The sequence below is a fragment of the Salvelinus sp. IW2-2015 genome, linkage group LG33, assembly GCF_002910315.2.
Source record: "Salvelinus sp. IW2-2015 linkage group LG33, ASM291031v2, whole genome shotgun sequence".
Classification (NCBI taxonomy): Eukaryota; Metazoa; Chordata; class Actinopteri; order Salmoniformes; family Salmonidae; genus Salvelinus; species Salvelinus sp. IW2-2015.
Window position 1 is genome coordinate 4897828 of NC_036872.1, and position 22924 is coordinate 4920751.

Sequence of the window (22924 nt, forward strand, 5' to 3'; positions counted from 1 at the left end):
AAAAGTATTGACAATAAAGTCACATAAAATTGCAATATATGATACTGCAAGGACTGCTACAACTTCTGTTTCTTCTCTATACAGCACAGATAAACCATCAATTGCTTCCATTTCAGATTTAACCTCCACAGATGAAGAAAGCTCTGGTGACCAGACCCCTGACATGTTTACCAAAGACTCTGTAACTACAGTTTCTTACCTGGATAGCACTAAGAAACCTACCACCGCGTCACAGGAAACTGCAACAGCAGAGAGTGAAAAGACTACTACAACTACAGCAACTTCAATGTTCAGCACTGACAAGCCAACACAAATACTGACCACAGCATCACATGAAACAACAGCTGAGACTGCAGGAACTGCTCCAACTTCACCTTCTTCTCCGTGTAGCACTGACAAAACATCAGTTGATTCCATTTCAGATTTAACCTCCAAGGATGAAGAGAGCTCTGGTGACCTTACCCTTGATATGTTCACGCAAGAGTCTGTCACTGCAACTGTTACTTCATTGTACAGCACTGTCAAAGCAGAACAAGTGACAACCACAGCACTGCCATTTGTAATGACCACAGGAGAGAGCGAAGTTACAGAGAAAACATCAGGCTCAGAACAACTTGTTACTACCGTCACTTTCACATCATCCACTTTGCCAGATATTGATGAAGTGGTGGACTATTTACCTTCACCTGTTCAAACTACCACAAAACCTGAGGGAGAATCTACCATATTCAGAGTTTTCCCTAACACAGAGACAAGCTTAGTAGTCTCTTCTACAGATGAAGAAAGCTCAGGTGATCAGACCCATGATATGTTGACCAAAGAGTCTGTCACTGCAACATTGTCCTCTCTTGTCAGTACTGTCGTAACAGAACAAGGAATGACCACACCAATGTCAACAATAATGCAAGCTTCTCAGACTTCCATATCACCTCACTCTGACTACACCACTCCCAAGACAACGGGTGTCGATGACATAACAAAACGGATGGCATTCACAACCAACCAACAACCATCAGCTGAGAGCGACACATTCAGCGAGGCAACAGGCCAAACAGAATCCATTGTGTCAAGCACACCAGGCCCAGATGAGGAAGGTCATATCAGCCCAGACACAGAAACCACCATCTTTCCTGAGGCTACACAGCCCCCTGTTACTGTTACTCTGAGTGATCGTACAACTATGAGTGACCATACAACACACCAATTCCATACAACCAAAAGAGACCATACTACAATGAGAGTCCATACAACGAGTGATCGTTTAACCACTGGAGACCACACTGTAGCAAGGGACCACACCACTGTCAGAGACCATACAACAGTGCCTTTTGGTTCACAGTCACCCATATCCACTGCCATCCCCTCTATTATCTATCAGGGTGTTACTGACCAGCAGGTTATGATCATCACCTCAACCAGCAGCCAAACCAAAACTGACCAGACCCCCACCATGGTGCTGCATGGTACAAAACCACCGACAAGCCCAGTTATCATATTCACAGAAGAGGCCAAAGACGAGGACGAACTGTTCTCCACTGTTGTGGACAGCATGACCACAACCGCTGAGATTATCACTAAAGATGACACAATGATTGACGCTGATACTGTGACAATGGTGGACCCCTCCTCACAATTCCACCCCACCGTCTTTGCAGAGGAAGCAGGGGGAGTCACAGCCCTTACCATGACACCACACTCCTCAATTGCAATGACAGAGGAACCTGAAGGGTCTGGGACCGATTACTACTTGTCTTCCACAATTGACCCACCGAGTCTGGCTACATCACAAATCCCATCAGTCACCTCGGTAAATATATCTGCAGAGGCAAGTGCTGAGACGACAAGCAGCTCTACAAAAGTTGAAGATTCAGAGACTGTAATAACGACCACCACATCATCTATAGAGTATGTTGAGGCATCTAGTTCAGAGGTCATGTCCACTGTAGCTCAAACCACGCAAGCCACAACTGTTTTCACAGAGTCCAGCTCTCAGACGGCCTTCACCACACCATATATATTTGTTAATGAGTTGTCCAGAGATGGTGTCACTGAAGAGGAGTCCAATACAGAGACTAATCCTTCTGCCCCTGTATCATCCCATGCATCAACTCACCCCATAGATGCAAGCACACAGACCACAGTGAGCAGTGAGCATGATGAATTCCTGACAGATGAGATGGAATTATCCACCACCCCTTCTCCTAAGACTATTGATTCTGCAGGAGGAGGCCCATCTGATGAGGATTCTGAAGTGGAGAACACAACAACTTTATCTAGTTCCATGCAAGCCACCGTGGTGTCTACACGTGCTACACAACAGACATCAGTGTCGAATGAGGAAGACAGAGAGACTGTGAAATCAACCAGTCCACTCCCTGTTGATGGGTTTTCAGGGGATGACGACTCTGAAGGCTCTGGAACCTCCGCCTCTGTAGTTGAGACCTCCCAAACCACAACTCCCACCAAAGACACGAGCTCAACAGCTACTAAGAAGGGTGAAGTGACAGAGGTTACAACTCCAGTACCTTCATTCTCAGAGGAGGGCATCTCTGGGGAGGAAATGACAACTTGGACACCCAAACCCTCTGAAACCACATCCTCTCCGTATAGCACAGATAAATCATCAGTAGCTTCCATTTCCGATTTAACCTCTACAGATGAAGAAAGCTCTGGTGACCAGATCCCTGATATGTTTACCAAAGACTCTGTAACTACAGCTTCTTACCTGGATAGCACTAAGAAACCTACCACAGCGTCACAGGAAACTGCAACAGCAGAGAGTGAAAAGACTGCTACAGCTACAGTTTCTTCTCTGTTTAGCACTGAGGAAGCCTTACAAGTAACAACAATGTCACGTGAAACTGTAACAGATGAGACTGCAAGGACTGCTACAACTTCAGCTTCTTCTCTATATAGCACAGAGAAACCATCAGGGGTGTCCGTTTCAGAAATAACCTCCATGCATGAAGAGAGCACTGATGATCTGAACCCTGAAATGTTTTCCAAAGAGTCTGTTACTGTAAGGGAACAAATTACAGCCACAACTACAGTTTCTTCTCTGTTTAGCACTGAGACACCAGGACAAGTAATAACATCATCAAATGAAACTGTGACAGATGAGACTGCAAGGACTGCTATAACTTCAGCTTCTTCTCTCTACAGCACTGAGAAACCTTCAGTTGCTTCCATTTCGGATATAACCTCCGCAGACGAAGAGAGCTCAGGTGAGCTGACCTCGAATATGTTTGCCAAAGAGTCTGCAACTACCACAGTTTCTCCATTTGACAGTACTGTGAAAATGGAGCTGGTAACAGCCACAACAATGTCACCTGAAAAAGCAATAGCAGAGAGTGAAAAGACTACATCTACTACAGTGTTGTCTCCGTTTAGCACTGAGAACACAGAGAAAGCTTACTCCCAGCTGAGTTTGTCTGTCCATTCCACTGTTGAGCCATCTGTAATGCCTGATGTGGTGGTCCAGTTTGTCACAACCTTTGTGCCCGAGGTGGACATGACAAAGCCTGGGAAATCTTTCCATCAGGCCAGGTCTGAGATTGCATTTACCCAACATCCTCTCACTTACGTCTCAACTGAAAAAACTGCAGAGGCCACCACGAGTCCCATGTTGCTTGAGCTAGATTCAAGGGACTCCATTGACACTGTAACCACACCTGCACAGGGCTCAGAATCACCTTTTGTTGCCACGGCTTCTACAGCAATACCGTTTAAATCAGAAGTTGAATCTTCAAGCCAGGGACTTACAACAGAGAGAGTTTCTACTGATACAGAGGTCAGCTCAGAACAAGATAGTGAGGTCAACAGGACTTGCATTCCCACCAGTATCTCTATAAAGGAGGAAGCGACCGGGTATATTGTTACTCTAGTCACGAACAATGCCACTGCGGTGTACAGTACACCTGCTTCCGCTGCGGTATCATCTGCTTTGCCAGACATTGAGGAAGAGGCGGACTATGAAAATATTCCAGATCTCTCACAGGTTGAATCTGAACCTGCTCTTCAAACAACCACAAAACCAGAGGGAGAACCTACAGCTGTCAGCACTGCCCCTGACACAAGTTCAGTCCTCACCTCCGTCGATGAAGAGACCTCAGGTGATCAGACACCTGCAATGTTTACCAAAGAGTATGTAACTACAACAACCACAGTTTTTTCTCTGTTTAGCACAGAGAAACTCACAACGTTATTACAGGAATCGGTAACAACAGAGACTGAAGGCACAGACCAAACCGAGGGACCAGCAGTTACTCCTGTTATTGATGAGGCAGAGGCGAGCCCAGTCCTACATGTAATGACAACAACAAAATCACCAGAAGCGAGTGCTGCTATTGATCATACCGAAAAACCATCCGACTCTGAGGAGTTTTTTACTCCAAGTGTTGATGACACAGAAACAGGATCAACAGATGAAGATAGTTCTGTAGACGAGACGACTCCAATGACCACCCAGGAGTCTCTTGAAACAGAAGCTCATGTGCACAGTAGCACAGCCAAGCCATTGCAGACATCCACATCACCAGTCTCTGAATATGCAAGTGCCCTCACCTCTGCTAAAATAACTGGTGATGGTGAAGAAACAGAACAGCCATCAGACTTTCCCAGTTCAATGAAAAGCACTGTGAAATCAGTCCTACCTGATACAGATGAGGAGAGTTCAGGTGACCAGACTCCTGATATGTTTACCAAAGAGTCTGTCACAACGTTAGCTTCATCTCTGTATAGCACTGGGAAACCTACTATATCTTCACATGCAACTGTAACAGCAGAGACTGAAGTCACAGAAGAAACAGAGAGGCCATCAGGCTCAAAACAGCCATCGTCTACTCCTGTTATTGATGAGACGGAGACAAGCCCAGTTCTCTCCTCTACAGACAAAACTAGTTCAGGTGATCAAACCCCTGATATGTCTACCAAAGAGTCTGCCACTGAACAAGTAACAACCACAGAAATGCCACACTTAATGACCACAAGAGCAGATAGTGAAAATATGGCATCTACAAAAGTGTCTTCTCTGTACAGCACAGAGAAACCCGACTCAATGAGTGACCTCGCCTCTGCTGAAATAACTGCTGATAGTGAAGAAACAAAACAGACGGAATCAACAAGCATAGAACAGCCATCGGGTGTTTCCAGTTCAATGGAAAGCACTGGGAGCTCAGTCCTACTTGATACAGATGAGGAGAGCTCAGGTGACCAGACTCCTCATAGGTTTACCAAAGACTCACCAACTACTACAGTTTCTTCTCTGTATAGCACTGAGAAAGCTACAGTATCTTCACAGGAAACTGTAACAGCAGAGAGTGAAGTCACTGAGCAAACAGAGAGACCAGCAGGCTCTGACAAACCATCAGTTATTGATGATACTGAAACCAGCTCCGTCTTACCTTTTACAGATGACAAGAGCTCAGGGGACCAGACAAGTGAGGGTTTCACCGCAGATGGTTTTGCAACAGAAGCCCCTCTCCTGGCTAGTACAGCCCCTCCAATTGTCTCTGTCCATTCCACTAAGGTGACAACGGAGGCCAATGTGATGATCCAGTTTGTCACAACATTTTCCCACAAACCAGACCTGACAACACCTGAGGCTTTGCTCCAAGAGGCCCTGTCTGAGATTCCATTTACCCATCGTTCCCAACCTGACATATTTTCCGAGGAAACGGCAATGCCCACAACCAGACCCATGCTGCCTCAGGAAGATTCAAGCCAGTCTGTTGACACTATAACAACACCCTCACAGAGCTCCGAATCAAATTTAGTCCCCACTGCCTCTCCAGTGAAGACTGATGCTGTACTATCTACATCAGAGGAAGAGGAACAAGTTGAAGCTTCAAGCCAGGTACCTACAACAGAGGATGCTTCTCCTAGTGCAGAGGGCAGCTCCGAACAAGAGGCTGAGGTCGAAGAAACAGCCATTTCTGCCATTGGCTCTCCTCTAACTGAGAAAGTGTTAGAAACTAAAGTGTATAGAACACCAACGACAGACATTGATGAAGAGGTGGACTATGAAATTATAACAGAGCCCGTAGAGGTTGAGTCTAAACCTTCCCTCATTGAAACCACCACAACACCTGAGGTAGAAGCAACCGCGCTCAGCACTGTCCCAACAAAGACAACGAAGATTGAGAGTGCATCATCAAGCTCAGAGAGTAGTTCATCGAGCAGCTCAGAGGAAGAGTCAAACCCATCTGTGACTCAGTCAGTATTGGCCTCCAGCTCAGAAAGCAGCTCAGGAAGCAGCTTGGAGAAAAAGGTGACCAAAGTTTCCGCTGTGAAGCCAGAGAGTGACACAACAGAGGAGACCACCCCATCCCTCTCTGTTACTCAGACAGAACTTGCAACCGCCATCACTGGTTCACCCTCTCTCGCGCATCCTAGGGCTGAAATTGAGTCGGCGGGTTCTGAGAGCAGTCCCGGAGGAAAGACGGCTTCTGACGTTGTTACTCCTGCCACTAAGATGCCAATGTGGGAAATGCCAGAGTACACAACTGTATCGCCAGCTGAAACACCGAGCCGGACAGAATCCGTCTCTATGATCCGAAGCACTCCTTCATCTGTGTCTGAGGAGGAGGAAAGTGTGGACTATGATAATGTATCAGGACCTACATTAGTCGAGGGTGAACCCCCCATCAAGGTAGTGGAAACTATCACTTCAGCTGAGACTGGAATGGATTTGGGCCACTTGACTGTTGGTGAGACAGTTGAGATTGCAGGTATGTCATTTAAAAAATGTTGGTCAATAATACAATGCTATTGTGTGTTATGGAAATAATATCATCATATCAAACGTTTTAACATTTGTCATTTAACATTTGTCTTCTCTAGAATGTGAAATCATTTGAATGTTTGTTTTTCTCGTTTTACTCCTATTCTACACCACAGGCATCCACTCCTGCGCTGAGAACATGTGTCTGAATGGGGGCTCTTGCTACAGAAGCGGAAGTTTCCAATCTTGCAGCTGTGCCCCTGGCTACAGTGGAGATCGTTGTGAGACAGGTATGCCAAGAATTTTTGTTTAGTCAGTGGTGGACTAAGCTTTTTTTTAGAGTGTGATGATCAGTTGTCAATATGCTAAAGAAATACATTTTAAAGAAGACGCATTTTGGTGGCTTGCTGGTGTAGCGTTGGGTGCATTAGCCATGTGCCAAAATTTGACGAATGGTAGGATCTGTATAATATTTGGATTCATAGAGTTCTTCAGAAATATGTATTTGCACCCCCATGTTTTTTTGTTTTCCTATGCAGTGTAATCTACCCATGTTATTTCAAAATAATTTTCAGACATTGATGAATGTCAATCCAACCTCTGTCGCAATGGAGGTACCTGCATTGACGGCCTGAATTCCTTCACCTGTGTTTGCCTCCCAAGCTATGCTGGATTGTATTGTGATGAAGGTATGTTTGTTACAATTTCCATGGGATCTGTCAGTATGATCCTCTCCGTGTCGAACATATCAGCTGAATCAAATCATTTGATCAGATATTGGTTTTAGGTTGTTTCAGGCTTCCAGCTAACCTTTTTTTTTTTAAAGTGTTTTTATGTCCGACCTAAAGTGTATCCACACATTAGAGCACTTGTACGTACAAGGGAGAATATGACATAGTAAAATAAACTACGTCATTGTTCGTAGCAATGGCGTGAGGTGCTCCATCGCTGGTTTCTAATTCACACAAAAATACATCACAGATCATTGAATTTAGGAAACAGAGGAAAGACATTTGGCGTTGTTGGAGAAACGTGACGTATCTCCAGATAGTGTGTGTGTGTGTATGTGTGAACTATCTTAATATGTGATCAGTTACCTGAGCCCCTGGGAAATAGAGTGAGACGATGAGCCTGAGTCATTAAAACACTGGAGTTAGAGTAGAAATGTGATGGTCACCTCCCACCTCACAGTACAGCTCCATTCAGTGCCTTCTCCATAACACCTGCTGCTTCCACTCACAGACAGTCTCTGAGTCATAAACATCTTTATTTATGTCTTCAGGACATCCACATTTTACAGGCCTTAGTGTCGGCCTCAGGCACTCATACTATTAAGATATAGGGTAGTGTTACTAAACACATTGCCAGGGGCAACAGTCTCTACAAATTCCACATGACTGGAAACACAATGGCCTAATAAAGAAATCACAGACATTTGGTTGATACCCACACCAGTCAAGTTGTGAAGGAATTTACCAGTACAGGTGTGCTAGTCTTAATCAGCTCAACAATGTGCAATCAATCACTGGCCTTAAGCAGGGAATGTGAAAGGAATCAGTAGACATTGCTGGATTTGTTCAACAGAACCTGGGTCGGGACACTCGTTGACATTGATGGGTGTAATGACGAAGGATGATGTCATCCAGACCAACTCATAGCCTCTTATTCGAGTCTATAGCTTCGCTGCACCCCATTTTGTCCCTAGTGTGTTGACCAAGGGCATCATCCAGATGGGCCAGTTTGTCCCGACCACACCTCGAATGTTGCTGCCTTCACTCATCAGCGAGCCAGGGCCGTATCCTGTGTGCTAAGACCCAGCTGTTTTCTAAGGGTCTCGTGCCAGAGGAGAAACAGTAAGGGTGGACAAACAGAGAAAAGGTCACGATTAATCCGTAGGGTTGTACAGCTGTATCGAGGGAGTAACCACGACAAGAGAGAGAGAATAAATAGTAAATAGACGTGTCACAGTAGTACACACAAACACACAACACACACACACACACACAAACACACACACACACGATTGCATCATGACAGGGTTACAATCAAAATGGTTAATGAAATCTGATAGTGAAAAAGATACATAGATAACCACTAGTGTAGGCTACCAAAGGGCTGTGCTTACACAGGCAGCCCAATTCTGATCTTTTTTTCCACAAATTGTTTTTGGACCAGTCACATCAGATCTTTTTCAGAGGTGACCAAAAGCCTAATAAGTATAAAAAATATCAGAATTGGGCTGCCTGTGTTAATGCAGCCCTTATGTAATGAGGTTAGGAGATGTTATTCTTCTGCTGTGTCTGTTCGAATCTGAGGGGATTGATAGCTGAATGTGTGATGCTTCATACTTAGATTCTTATTTTGGGAAACCCCTGGCTTGGTTCCAGTCACAGTAACTGCTGTAGGAATCGCCAGCTGATGCTAATCTATATTAGGAATTGCCAGCTGATGCTCAACTATATTATATAATATTAATTGGTACTAAGTCAGGAGTTTCCCAACATAATTATCCATATATGCAGTATCCTTGCAGAGCTATATAAATTTAAAAAAGCTATATATATATGCAGTCACCTTGCAGAGCTATATAAATTACATTCCAAAATCGTAGTCTTAAAGTATTTCACTTTTAATTAGCTATGATAAGAATAATAACCTTAAATAGTTTAGCATCGACCTGAGATTTGGGGAAGATCCAGTACACACAGCTATCCAGGCTGTTAGTGTGATACTCCTGCTGTTGTAGACCCTAAGTGTCTTTCTTTGTTTGACCTCCCCACTCGTTTAGTGGTGCTGGGGGGTGAAGGAGGCAGCAGCCATATCCTGACCCTGAGAGAGAGAAGTACAGTGAGAGAGATAGCTCTAATTAGTGTGTCTGAGATAGCAACAGGGCCAGACACACAGTACCCTGCTCTCTGTCTTTCTCCCAAATATCTCCTTAATCTATTTGTTATGCACTGGAGGATTAGTAACAAACAAAGATAAACATGCAGATAGGACTAGGCTCTTACAGGTGTTGGACAGATTGGACATTCTTAATTCTTTAAGGCAGATTCTATTTTTTCTGTGAAATAATTGTGAAAGGGTATTGGAATATGTGTAACCTTTATATCTACTAATCATATTACCTCTCTCTCTCAGACACTCAGACATGTGACTACGGCTGGCATAAGTTTCAGGGACACTGCTACAAGTACACCCCCCAGAGGAGGAACTGGGACACAGCGGAGAAGGAGTGTCGGGTACAGGGGGCACACCTCACCAGCATTCTCTCCCATGACGAGCAGCAGTTTGTCAACCGTAAGTGTGATATCACACATGCACGTGCACGACACACAAACAACGCCATTAGTTGCACACAAGACACAACCAACTAATAGTTCAGAGCGTTTGCATTACCGGACAGGCAAGCAGACAGACACTCTTGCAGAGAAGAACGCTCAATAACACCGTATTAACAATCTGTAAGTTACTTCTACGGCGTGTCACAGACAGTATACCTCTTAAGGCACAACCCCTGCAAGGTAGCGGCCAATAGTAGGATTATCCTACATCTGGAACGGATTTCCAGGAACACCAGGGGATTCACAACACATCAGCAGTGTATATGGGCTGTGGAGAAATAGTTGAAGAGGCATAGTGGATGACTACAGTAGTTCTCTGGCTGGTTAGCAGCGCCAGCAGAGTAGACGACAAACGTCTCGACAGAGAGAGAGAGAGAGAGAGAGAGAGAGAGAGAGAGAGAGAGAGAGAGAGAGAGAGAGAGAGAGAATGGAGGCAGGCAGTTGGAACAGGAAGAGTGATGCATGTATTTAAAAATGCCTCTCCGTGTTTATGGAGGGACTGAAATACGCCTAATAAGGCAGTGGAATCAAATCATTGACCTCCTGTGTTTCATTGTGCCATGCCCACCAGGTCTTGGACAGGACTACCAATGGATCGGCCTGAACGATAAGATGTACGATAATGACTTCCGCTGGACCGACAGCATGCCCATGGTAAGAAGGGGTTCTCACAGTTTATAGCCTCAGTAAACAGTGTTGAATCCTGTTAAATATGTTGCTGACACCATCATCTGGGTGGCCGTCACCCGAGTGGCGCAGTGGTCTAAGGCACTGCTATTCAGCGTCACTTCAGACACCCTGGTTCGAATCCAGGCTGTATCACAACCGGCCGTGATTGGGAGTCCCATAGGGCGGCGTACAATTTGCACAGCGTCGTCCGGTGTTGGCCGTCATTGTGAATAAGAATTTGTTCTTAACTGACTTGCCTAGTTAAAGAAAGGTTACATTTTAAAAAATTATCCTGAAGTAGTGAAAAAATAAACTCACTGTGGTCACTTTCTCATGATGTACACTACTTTGTCCTCGACACCCTGTTGGACGATCGCACTGGCTTGGTGTCACGCTACACTACATGTCCAGTGACATCGGGTGCCACTCAATGACAACAATCTCTGTCATTCACAAACTTTAACAATTTTTTTAAAATAAAAGAAGAGCCACGAGGTGTGCCTCAGTGTGTAGCGTTATGCGTCTGCACAAGTGGAAGTGTGTTTGCTTATGGCTGTGTAAACTTACTGCAGATTCCCCTCACTAAACAGGAAAGTGGTTAATTACTACTTTCAGCTACGTAATACAGATGAACTCTCCACTTCAAAGATAAGAGCCCACCATCACCAGTGGAGAGTGGGAGGGTGGAAGGGGGAAGGACAGAGAGCGCCTTGGGGGCAGGAGATAAGTTGTGTCCATTTGCAGCAGGATCCCCTCTCAGCTGAGAGAGATAGGAATGAAGGTGTCAGTGATGCGGAATAGAGAGGAGCTGACAGGCACAGACAGGTACAGGCCTCCCCCTCTCCTCCCTCTCCTCGGGAAGCACAGCAGGCACCCGGGGGAAGGGCCACCAACCAGCAGCCAGACACACAGATGGGCAGCACCTGTGCACGGCAGCAAATAGAGAGAAGGGGTAGGGTAGTGGGCCTGGGTGGGTGGTCAGCTTTACTGTATCTCGACTTTATCTGGGAGCAGAGAGTGTATTATTAACATAACTTGTATTAAATAATCTCTTGCATAAGAAGCTGGACAGAAGAAGAACAAAGCACATTAGACGTACACTACATTTCAAAAGTTTGGGGTCACTTAGAAATGTCCTTGTTTTTGAAAGAAAAGCACATTATTTATCCATTAAAATAACATAGAATTGATCAGAAATACAGTGTAGTAAATGACTATTGTAGCTCGAAACATTTTTCAGCAACCATCACTCCTGTGTTCCAATGGCACGTTGTGTTAGCTAATCCAAGTTTATAATTTTAAAAGGCTAATTGATCATTAGAAAAACCTTTTGCAATTATGTTTGCACAGCTGAAAACTGTTGTTCTGATTAAAGAAGAAATAAAACTGGCCTTTAGACTAGTTGAGTATCTGGAGCATCAGCATTTGTGGGTTCGATTACAGGCTCAAAATGGCCAGAAACAAAGACCTTTCTTCTGAAACTGACTGGTCTATTCTTGTTCTGAGAAATTAAGGCTATTCCATGCGAGAAATTGCCAAGAAACTGAAGATCTCGTACAACGCTGTGTACTTCTCCCTTCACAGAACAGCGCAAACGAGCTACAACCAGATTAGAAAGAGGAGTGGGAGGCCCCGGTGCACAACTGAGCAAGAGGACAAGTACATTAGAGTGTATAGTTTGAGAAACAGACACCTCACAAGTCCTCAACTGGCAGCTTCATTAAATAGTACCCGCAAAACACCAGTCTCAACGTCAACAGTGAAGAGGCGACTCCGGGATGCTGGCCTTCTAGGCAGAGTTGCAAAGAAAAAGACATATCTCAGACCGGCCAATAAAAATAAAAGATTAAGATGGGCAAAAGAACACAGACACTGGACAGAGGAACTCTGCCTAGAATGCCAGCATCCCTGTGTCACCTCTTCATTGTTGCTGATAATGGGCATCTGTACGCCTTTGTAGATATACCATTAAAATCAGCCGTTTGAAGGTACAATAGTAATTTATAACAATAATATGTCTACACGGTATTTCTGATCAATTTTATGTTATTTTAATGGATTCTTTTGCTTTTCTTTCAAAAACGAGGAAATTTGTAAGTGACAACAAACTTTTGAACGGTAGTGTACATATACAGTTGAAGTCAGAAGTTTATATACACTTAGGTTGGAGTCATTAAAACTTGTTTTTCAACCACTCCACAAATTTCTTGTTGACACACTATAGTTTTGGCAAGTCGGTTAGGACATCTACTTTGTGCATGACATAAGTCATTTTTCCAACAATTGTTTACAGACAGATTATTTCACTTATAATTCACTGTATCACAATTCCAGTGGGTCAGAAGTTTACATACACTAAGTTGACTGTGCCTTTATAAAGCTTGGAAAATTCCAGAAAATGATGTCATGGCTTTAGAAGCTTCTGATAGGCTAATTGACATCATTTGAGTCAATTGGAGGCGTACCAGTGGATGTATTTTAAGGCTTACCTAAAAACTCAGTGCCTCGTTGCTTGACATCATGAGAAAATGAATCAGAAATCAGACCTCAGAAAAAAATTGTAGACCTCAGCAAGTCTGATTCATCCTTGGGAGCAATTTCCAAACGCCTGAAGGTACCACGTTCATCTGTACAAACAATAGGACGCAAGTATAAACACCATGGGACCACGCAGCCGCCATACCGCTCAGGAAGGAGACACGTTCTCTCTCCTAGAGATTAAAAACTGTTTTGCGAAAAGTACGAATCAATCCCAGAACAACATATTTTACATTTAAGTCATTTAGCAGACGCTCTTATCCAGAGCGACTTACAAATTGGAAAGTTCATACATATTCATCCTGGTCCCCCCGTGGGGAATGAACCCACAACCCTGGCGTTGCAAGCGCAATGCTCTACCAACTGAGCCACACGGGACCATCAAAGGACTTTGTGAAGATGCTGGAGGAAACACGTACAAAAGTATCTATATCCACAGTAGAACGTGTCCTATATCAACATAACCTGAAAGGCCACTCAGCAAGGAAGAAGCCACTGCTCCAAAACTGACATAAAAAAGCCAGACTACCGTTTGCAACTGCACATGGGGACAAAGATCGTACTTTTTGGCGAAATGTCCTCTGGTCTGATGAAACAAAAATACAACTGTTTGGCCATAATAACCATCGTTAAGTTTGGGGGAAAAAGAGGGAGACTTGCAAGCCAAAAAACACCATCCCAACCGTGAAGCACGGGGGGTGGCAGCATCATGTTGTGGGGTTGCTTTGCTGCAGGAGGGACTGGTGCACTTCACAACATAGATGGCATCATGAGGAAAGGAAAATTATGTGGATATATTGAAGCAACATCTCAAGACATCAGTCAGGAAGTTAAAGTTTAGTCACAAATGGTTCTTCCAAATGGACAATGACCCCAAACAAACTTCCAAAGTTGTGGCAAAATGGCTTAAGGACAACAAAGTCAAGATATTGGAGTGGCCATCACAAAGCCCTGACCTCAATCCTACGGAACCTTTGTGGGCAGAACTGAAAAAGCGTGTGTGAGCAAAGAGGCCTACAAACCGTACTCAGTTATACCAACTCTGTCAGGAGAAATGGGCCAAAATTCACCCAACTTATTGTGGAAAGCTTGTGGAAGGCTACCTGAAATGTTTGACCCAAGTTAAACAATTTAAAGGCAATACTACCAAATACTAATTGAGTGTATGTCAACTCCTGACCTACTGTGAATGTGATGAAAGAATCAAAGCTGAAATAAATAATTCTCTCTACTATTATTCTGACATTTCACATTCTTAAAATAAAGTCAGTGATCCTAACTGACCTAAGACAGGGAATTTTTACTAGGATTAAACGTCAGGAATTGTGAAAAGCTGAGTTCATATGTATTTGGCTAAGGTGTATGTAAACGTCCCTCTTCAACTGTAACACGCACAGCCTTGATTCTCAATTAATTCAGAACATGTATAAATTATATTGTGTGTGTGTGTGGGGCGGGGGACTGGGGGGACTGGGGGGGGTGAAGAGGCTGTTTGATTATTTTGTGGAGGATGCAGGGGGCTGTTGTGGGGTTGCCCAAGCGGGTGTTTGTTGAGTCAGTCAGCTGAGCAGGAAGCTGATGTGTTTGCTAACCGTAATGACAGGGTCCCTGCATGGGGCCTTAGGGAAGGAATGGGGAGGGGGGGGTCACAGCTTTGAACAGACTATTTGAACAAAAAGCCTCGCTGAGAGATGGTAGCTCTGATCAATGCAGCAGTGCATTCCAAGTAGCTCTGAAGCTGTGTCAATATATACTCTATATGTACAGTTGAAGTCGGAAGTTTACATACACCTTAGCCAAATACATATGAACTCAGCTTTTCACAATTCCTGACATTTAATCGTAGTAAAATTTCCCTGTCTTAGATCAGTTAGGATCACCATTTTATTTTAAGAATGTGAAATGTCAGAATAATAGTAGAGAGAATGATTTATTTCAGCTTTTATTTATTTCATTACATTCCCAGTGGGTCAGAAGTTTACATACACTCAATTAGTATTTGGTAGAATTGCCTTTAAATTGTTTAACTTGGGTCAAATGTTTCAGTAAGCCTTCCACTATTTTTTTTCTGAGGTCTTGGCTAATTTCTTTTGATTTTCCCATGATGTCAAGCAAAGAGGCACTGAGTTTTGAAGGTAGGCCTTGAAATACATCCACAGGTACACCTCCAATTTACTCAAATTATGTCAATTAGCCTATCAGAAGCTTCTAAAGCCATCACAACATTTTCTGGAATTTTCCAAGCTGTTTAAATGCAGTCAACTTAGTGTATGTCAACTTCTGACCCACTGAAATTGTGATACAGTGAATTATAAGTGAAATAATCTGCCTGTAAACAATTGTTGGAAAAATTACTTGTGTCATGCACAAAGTAGATGTTCTAACCGTCTTGCTAAAACTATAGTTTGTTAACAAGAAATGGGTGGAGGTGTTGAAAAACGAGTTTTAATGACTCCAACCTAAATATATGTAAACCTCTGACTTCAACTGTACGTGTGTGTGTATGTGCATTGTAGTGTGTGGAAGCTGAGTTACACTAATAATTCCACGCATGTATTGTATGTGGGATGTGATGACATAATACTATTGTATGTTGTTGGAAACGTGTACACGACAGGAGGTTGATGGCACTTTAATTGGTGAGGACAGGCTTGTGGCAATGCCTGGAGTGGAATAGGTGGAATGGTATCAAATACATCACACACATGGTTTGAATCCATTCCATTTGCTCTGTTCCAGCCTTTATTATGAGCCATCCTTCCCTCAGCAGCCTCATCTGGTGTCCACTCTTAGAAAAAAGTGTTCCATAAAGGTTCTTCAGCTGTCCCCATAGGAGAACCCTTTTGGGTTCCATGTAGAACCCTCTGTGGAAAAGATTTTTCAAAATAGGGTTCTTCAAAGGGTTCTTCTATGGGAAAAGCCGAAGAACAGTTTTAGGTTCTAAATAGCACCTTTCCTTTTCTGAGATTGTAGTGTACAGTGACGGTAGCAAGGCCTTGAGAAGCCTCCGTCTCTTAACCCCGCTCTCACCTTGTTCGAAAGAAATATCCTGACTTAGGAAAAGTATATTATTAGTGCAGCATTTGGAATATACTTTCCATGGATGAATAGATACTATGCAATACTCCAAAATTGATCTGTGTCCACCATCTTACAAATTGGCAAAATGACGTTGTATTTAGAAACCTTATATTTCTCCAGACTATTTCCATGCTGCACAGCACATCTCTGTAGCAGTGTAAATGTGTATCTGAGCAGGGCTCACATGCTCAGTCTATTTTGTGTTTTGATCTCTTTTCTCTTCCTTTGTTTGGCTTTGAAGTGAAGCCTCTCTCAGAAAACTCTGTACAATTATGTCACAGAGGAGCTGGTCTTGCAGTATCCTTTGGGGTCTCTGAGGCAGCAGGGTGGATGGGGTGATGTGCGGATAGAGGACAGAGGGGTGGATGGGGTGAGAACAGAGAGGTGGAGAGGGTGAGGATAAAGGGCAGGGGTGGAGGGGGTGAGGATAGAGGACAGAGGGGTGGATGGGGTGAGAACAGAGAGGTGGAGAGGGTGAGGATAAAGGACATGGGTGGAGAGGGTGAGGATAGAGGACAGAGGGGTGGATGGGGTGAGAACAGAGAGGTGGAGAGGGTGAGGATAACGGACAGGGGTGGAGGGGGTGAGGATAGAGGACAGAGGGGTGGAGAGGGGTAATGATAGAGGGCAGGGAGGAGGAAGGTGTTAGGATAGAGGCTAAGAGGGTGGTCAGAGAGACAGAGGGGTAGGAGAGTCAGTTTGAAAGTGGGAGAAAATGAAAAGTGATTTAGCTTACCCTAAGTGACAGTACATTTTACAACTCTTCGCCTGATCTTTGTTTGTAAGTTAACACGTGTTTAAATAATACATCTTATTTAAAAAATGTTTTTGTTGTGATGTCTATAGCCCCACAACATGACCATTATAATAGTTACAGATGTGTCAAAAGTCTGTATTGATCTGAACAGGAAAGAAGAAAATAGTGCCACCATGTGGGGAATCTAAGAATCACATACAACTGTCACATTCAGAAATTGCCTCACCAACCTAACTACACTGAACAAAAATATAAACACAACATGCAAAGTGTTGGTCCCATGTCTAATGAGCTGAAATAAAAGATCCCAGAAATGTTTCATACACACAAAAAGCGTATTTCTCTCAAATGCACAAATTTGTTTACATCACTGTTAGTGAACATTTCTCCTTTGCTAAAATAATCCATCCACCTGACAGGTGTGGCATATCAAGAAGCTGAATAAACATCATGATCATTACACAAGTGCACCTTGTGCTGGGGACAATAAAAGGCCACTCTAAAATGTGCAGTTTTGTCAAACAACACAATGACACAGGTGTCTCAAGTTGAGGGAGTGTGCAATTGGCATGCTGACTGCAGGAATGTCCACCAGAGCTGTTGCCAGATAATTTAATGTTAATTTCTCTACCATAAGCCACCTCCAACGTCGTATTAGAGAATTTGCCAGTACGTCCAACCGGCCTCACAACCGCAGACCACGTGTATGGCGTCCTGTGGGCGAGCGGTTTGCTGATGTCAACGTTGTGAACAGAGTGCCCCATGGTGACAGTGGGGTTATGATATGGGCAGGCATAAGCTACGGACAACGAACACAATTGCATTTTATTGATGGCAATTTCAACGCACAGACATATCGTGAAGAGATCCTGAGGCCCATTTCTTTTAAGGTATCTGTGACCAACAGATGCATATCTGTATTCCCAGTCATGTGAAATCCATAGATTAGGGCCTGATGAATTGATTTAAATTGACTGATTTCTTCATATGAACTGTAACTCTGTAAAATCTTTCAAATTGTTGCAATATTTTTGTTCAGTATACATACTGAAAGGCTGTTAGTAACACAGACTGCAAATGTGAAACCAACGGCATTTGTTTTATAGTTTCAACAGCTGTGTTGCTCCCTCCTGCCACATCAAACAGTGCATCTTACACATTATTGGTAAAAGCCCAAGTTCCTTTATTATCAATAGAGTCTAACTTGGTACACTTACGTGCAATAGCAAGTGGGAGCTGGTGGGTCATGTTAGGGGTAAGACATATTTGGGATTTACTGTGATCGTGAACGTACTGATTGTGTAGCCGTTGCCCTAGAGCGGGCTTAAGACTGGACTATCACTGACCATATCTACTGTTCCAATTATACCCCAGAGATAAGCAGTGTTGTCAGCATGCTGTTAGCTGTCATTCTTAGAGAGACAGAGTATGTGTTTTTGTGTTGTATGGGGTAGGACAAAGTGAGACACTTGCTAGTGGAAAATCTCTATGTTGTATTTACGGAGATCCTGGTCTGATCTGATTTAGTGGTATGTCAATTGGTTGTTTATGACTTGTGATTCATTGATGAAACACTGATCATGTATTTTACTTGTGTTTTATATTGTATTGCATCAGATTTTATATATGTTTCTCCATATCTACCAAGATGTTGAAATAAACATAATCCTAAACCTGATGATGCTGAGGTGGATGCTGATGAGATCGACGATGATTATGATGCTGCTGCTGCTACTGATGACGATGATGATCATCTTTTCATAATAGTTTGTTTCTGTTCTTTCTTTCCCTCCCCATCAGCAATATGAAAACTGGCGCCCCAACCAGCCGGACAGTTTCTTCTCATCTGGAGAGGACTGTGTGGTGATGATCTGGCACGAGGACGGCCAGTGGAACGATGTGCCCTGTAATTATCACCTCACCTTCACCTGCAAGAAAGGCACAGGTAAGACAAAGTTGTTTTTTGTTTGTTGTTTTAATTTGAATTTTCTTTGAAAACAATACTTTTTGCCATATTTTAAAAAGGGGAGTGTGTTCACCACAACTACACAATGTAAAACATGCAGTGCCCAAATGAGCGCTATTTCAATCCACTGACTGTGTACATGATCTAATCATCCATTCATCCATCCATTCATCAATCCATCCATTTATCTATTCAGCCATCCATTCAGCCATCCATTCTTCCATCTACCCCTGTGTGTTCTCCTCAGTGGCCTGTAATCAGCCCCCGCTGGTACAGAATGCTCAGACCTTCGGCAGGAAGATGCCACGCTATGAGATCAATGCTCTGGTGAGGTACCAGTGTAAGGACGGCTTCATCCAGAGGCATGTGCCAACCATCCGTTGCCGTGGAGATGGCCGATGGGACATGCCCAAAATTGCTTGCATGAGTCGTAAGTACAATAGATTGATTAATTGACTGATTCTAGTGAGGACACCTTTGTTGACTGGTTTTCACTCCACATTTTCTGACAACGTGCTATTGTTTCTTCCTCAGCATCAAACTCCCAAAGGGCATTCTCAAGTAGGCACCAGAGCTACCGCCTGTTCAGCAGTAACAACTCCAAGTGGCGGTCCGACGAGGCGGAGGCCCCACACCGTCCTCACCATCGAGGAAGGAGATTGAGGAGATCGGTGAACAGGCGAAACAGAAGACAGTGATCGCCACGGTTACGCCTGCTCACAATCTGCAGAACCTACACAATAGGAATGCATGACTGTCACTCATGTGGAGATGTTTTTTTTTTTTTTTACAAATGAAAAAAGCAAAAATACTTTTTAACAAAAAAGGAACAAAAAAAACAAACCCAAAGGAAATGTGACATTTTCTTACCATTTTGATGATGGAATCTTGGAATGAAGTGCCTTTTCAAAGAATATTCTGATAAAGGGACACTAATTTATAACAACGCCAAAGTGGATACCTTCCGCTGGCTACTGGAACATAAAGAAAAATAACCTCTCATGAGTGTGCTGGGGAAGAACTTTGAACCAAATAGTGCATTCATTAGACAGTTCTCTATTTTACACAGACTGAAGATTGTTCAACTCTTATATGGTGAAAAAGATACAGGCAAATGCCAGCTTTTGTGAAATTATTGCTCTTGTGTTATGCAAATGAATACAAAACATTTTCAAATAGGCTGTGCTACGCAGCTCCTAATGCTCAAATGAATCCACAGTACCCAATACATCTCCCATTAAGATCATCTCCATAATCCGGAAATACAATTTCAAAGAAAGAGGATCTATCCTTGGGTTTATCATCAATATAGGTCTTGTTGTTAAACATGATTACTGTATGTATTTTAGGCAGTTTTTCATCCAAGATTTCATCTTTACCAGAGGAACGGAGTAGGCCCTGGGATTATTGGATGGCACACGTCACTGACCAATCAGATTTCAGATCACCGAAAGAAAAAAGAAACATGGGGGAGGCCGATCCAATCAATATAGAGTGCTTGTGATGGCGGTTTTGAACAAATAACCAGTTCCTTGTATTCAGCTGCAGCCTTCATCTCATCTCATCCGTGTCTTGTAAAGATAAATATACAGTTGAAGTCGGAAGTTTTCATACACCATAGCCAAATACATTTAAACTCAGTTTTTCACAATTCCTGATATTTAATCCTAGTCTGTAATACCAACATGTTTTAAAAGAACACTAATGTAACCTGCCTAGATGACTACTGACACATAGCAGTCACATCTGTCGCAATGAAGTGCTTTGAAAGGCTGGTCATGGCTCACATCAACACCATGATCCCAGAAACCCTAGACCCACTCCAATTTGCATACCGCCCAAACAGATCCAAAGACGATGCAGTCTCTATTGCACTCCACACTGCCCTTTCCCATCTCGACAAAAGGAACACCTACAGTTGAAGTCGGAAGTTTACATACACCTTAGCCATATACATTTAAACTCAGTTTTTCACAATTCCTAACATTTAATCCTAGTAAAAATTCCCTGTCTTAGGTCAGTTAGGATCACCACTTTATTTTAAGAATGTGATACGTCAGAATAATAGTAGAGATAATGATTTATTTCAACTTTTGTTTCTTTCATCACATTCCAGTGGGTCAGAAGTTTACATACACTCAATTAGTATTTGGTAGCATTGCCTTTAAATTGTTTAACTTGGGTCAAATGTATCGGGTAGCCTTCCACAAGCTTCCCACAATACGTTGGTTGAATTTTGGCCCATTCCTCCAGACAGAGCTGGTGTAACTGAGTCAGGTTTGTAAGTCTCCTTGCTTGCACACGCTTTTTCAGTTCTGCCCACACAGGGCTTTGTGATGGCCACTCCAATACCTTGACATTGTTGTCATGATATCATTTTCTGGAATTTTCCAAGCTGTTTAAAGGCAAAGTCAACTTAGTGTATGTAAACTTCTGACCCACTGGAATTGTGATACAGTGAATTATAATTGAAATAATCTGTCTGTAAACATTTTTTGGAAAAATTACTTGTGTCATGCACAAAGTAGATGTATGTCCTAACAGACTTGCCAAAACTATAGTTTGTTAACAAGAAATTTGTGGAGTGGTTGAAAAACGAGTTTTAATGACTTCAACCTAAGTGTATTTAAACTTCCGACTTCAACTGTATATGAATAGATATTAAAGGATATATAATACGTTGATAATGGGTGCCGTTTACTTAGGTCAACGCAAAATGACAATTGAGAGAATGTGCTCCGTGAAACACTCCAAAAGACTTGAACAAACACCTTTTTCAACAAGAGATTGCTTTTCCTCTTCTTGCTATGCTATTATTTAATCTGTGAAATATTCTGATGTTGCAATCAGTTGGCCTGACTACAGTCTCAACACTTTGTACATGTATTGTACAGGCTTTGCAGGAGACAGCTATCATCACAGTATTAGTCAATGTGATGAAGATATTCCTTTACTACACCCTACACTAAATTGACCTTATAGTTTGACATTTAGGGGTCAACAATGGACCAAAGTGTATGGCTTCAATCAGCTGATTACGCCTTGTCCTCGTCACAATATTACGAAACACTTTGTAGAGATTTTGTGTTGCACAATTGAAGACTGTCATCAATTTGTGGAGTCCCCAGCAGTTGTCCTTTTTAAAACCGTTTTTGTCTTGTATGTTTGTCTCGTTTTGCCAGTTATGTTTTAGCATTAAAGTGCACATAATAAAGTTTTATATTCATAGCATAACTTTTTTTTTTACAATGTGAATGTCTGGGATTTTTGTAATAAAAAAGAAAAAAAGAAAACAAGACCTGCTCTCCGTCACCCCCAAAAAACAATAAATGTTTGTACATTTAACTTAGGCTCCTTTTTGTTTGTAAGCTCACCACCATTACATTCAATACCAGTCTGGTAGAGGCTAGGTTTCAAACCATATTCCAAACCATGAATTAATTTTTTTGATTCTGTTGGTCAACATGACCTCTCTGTGTTAGTAGTACAGACTTATTACCAGCAGGTGGCACTGTTTCACATTTGCACTCCAGTAGTTGCAAGACATGACATTTACTGCTCAAATCTTTTGTCTACAAGAACAGCTACTGTCAATGAACTGGGGTAGTTACTTTCACTTGAGTAACTCCTGAGCACGTATCCAGGAGATACCATATTCCTGCCTGAATGTTTTAATGCACGACAGTGTTTAAAGAGAATGGTGCAGCAGAAAACATCCAGTCAACGGCAGTCCTGTGGGTGAAAACAGCTTATTGATGAGAGGTCGAAGGAGAATGGCAACAATCGTGCAAGCTAGCAGGCGGGCCACAAACGGACAAATAATGGCGCAGTACAACTGGTGTGCAGAG

At 42.9% G+C, this 22924-nt stretch overlaps 2 protein-coding genes across 2 annotated transcripts in view; both read left to right on the forward strand.

Annotated features, from left to right (window-relative positions):
* The window catches only part of LOC139023578 (mucin-2-like), a 33268-nt gene extending 26411 nt beyond the window's left edge, over positions 1-6857 (forward strand). The window contains exons 4-6 of the mRNA XM_070436987.1: positions 1379-2495; positions 5412-6728; positions 6841-6857. Coding sequence (XP_070293088.1) covers positions 1379-2495; positions 5412-6728; positions 6841-6857 — 2451 coding nt within the window. The remainder of the gene's footprint in view (positions 1-1378; positions 2496-5411; positions 6729-6840) is intronic.
* LOC111958082 (brevican core protein-like) overlaps positions 1-22421 on the forward strand; it is a 56768-nt gene extending 34347 nt beyond the window's left edge. Inside the window, exons 5-11 of the mRNA XM_070437094.1 lie at positions 6898-7011; positions 7297-7410; positions 9863-10021; positions 10637-10719; positions 18911-19055; positions 19324-19506; positions 19611-22421. Of these exons, the coding sequence (XP_070293195.1) occupies positions 6898-7011; positions 7297-7410; positions 9863-10021; positions 10637-10719; positions 18911-19055; positions 19324-19506; positions 19611-19774 (962 nt within the window). The 3' untranslated portion in view covers positions 19775-22421. The remainder of the gene's footprint in view (positions 1-6897; positions 7012-7296; positions 7411-9862; positions 10022-10636; positions 10720-18910; positions 19056-19323; positions 19507-19610) is intronic.
* Positions 22422-22924: the final 503 nt, after the last annotated feature.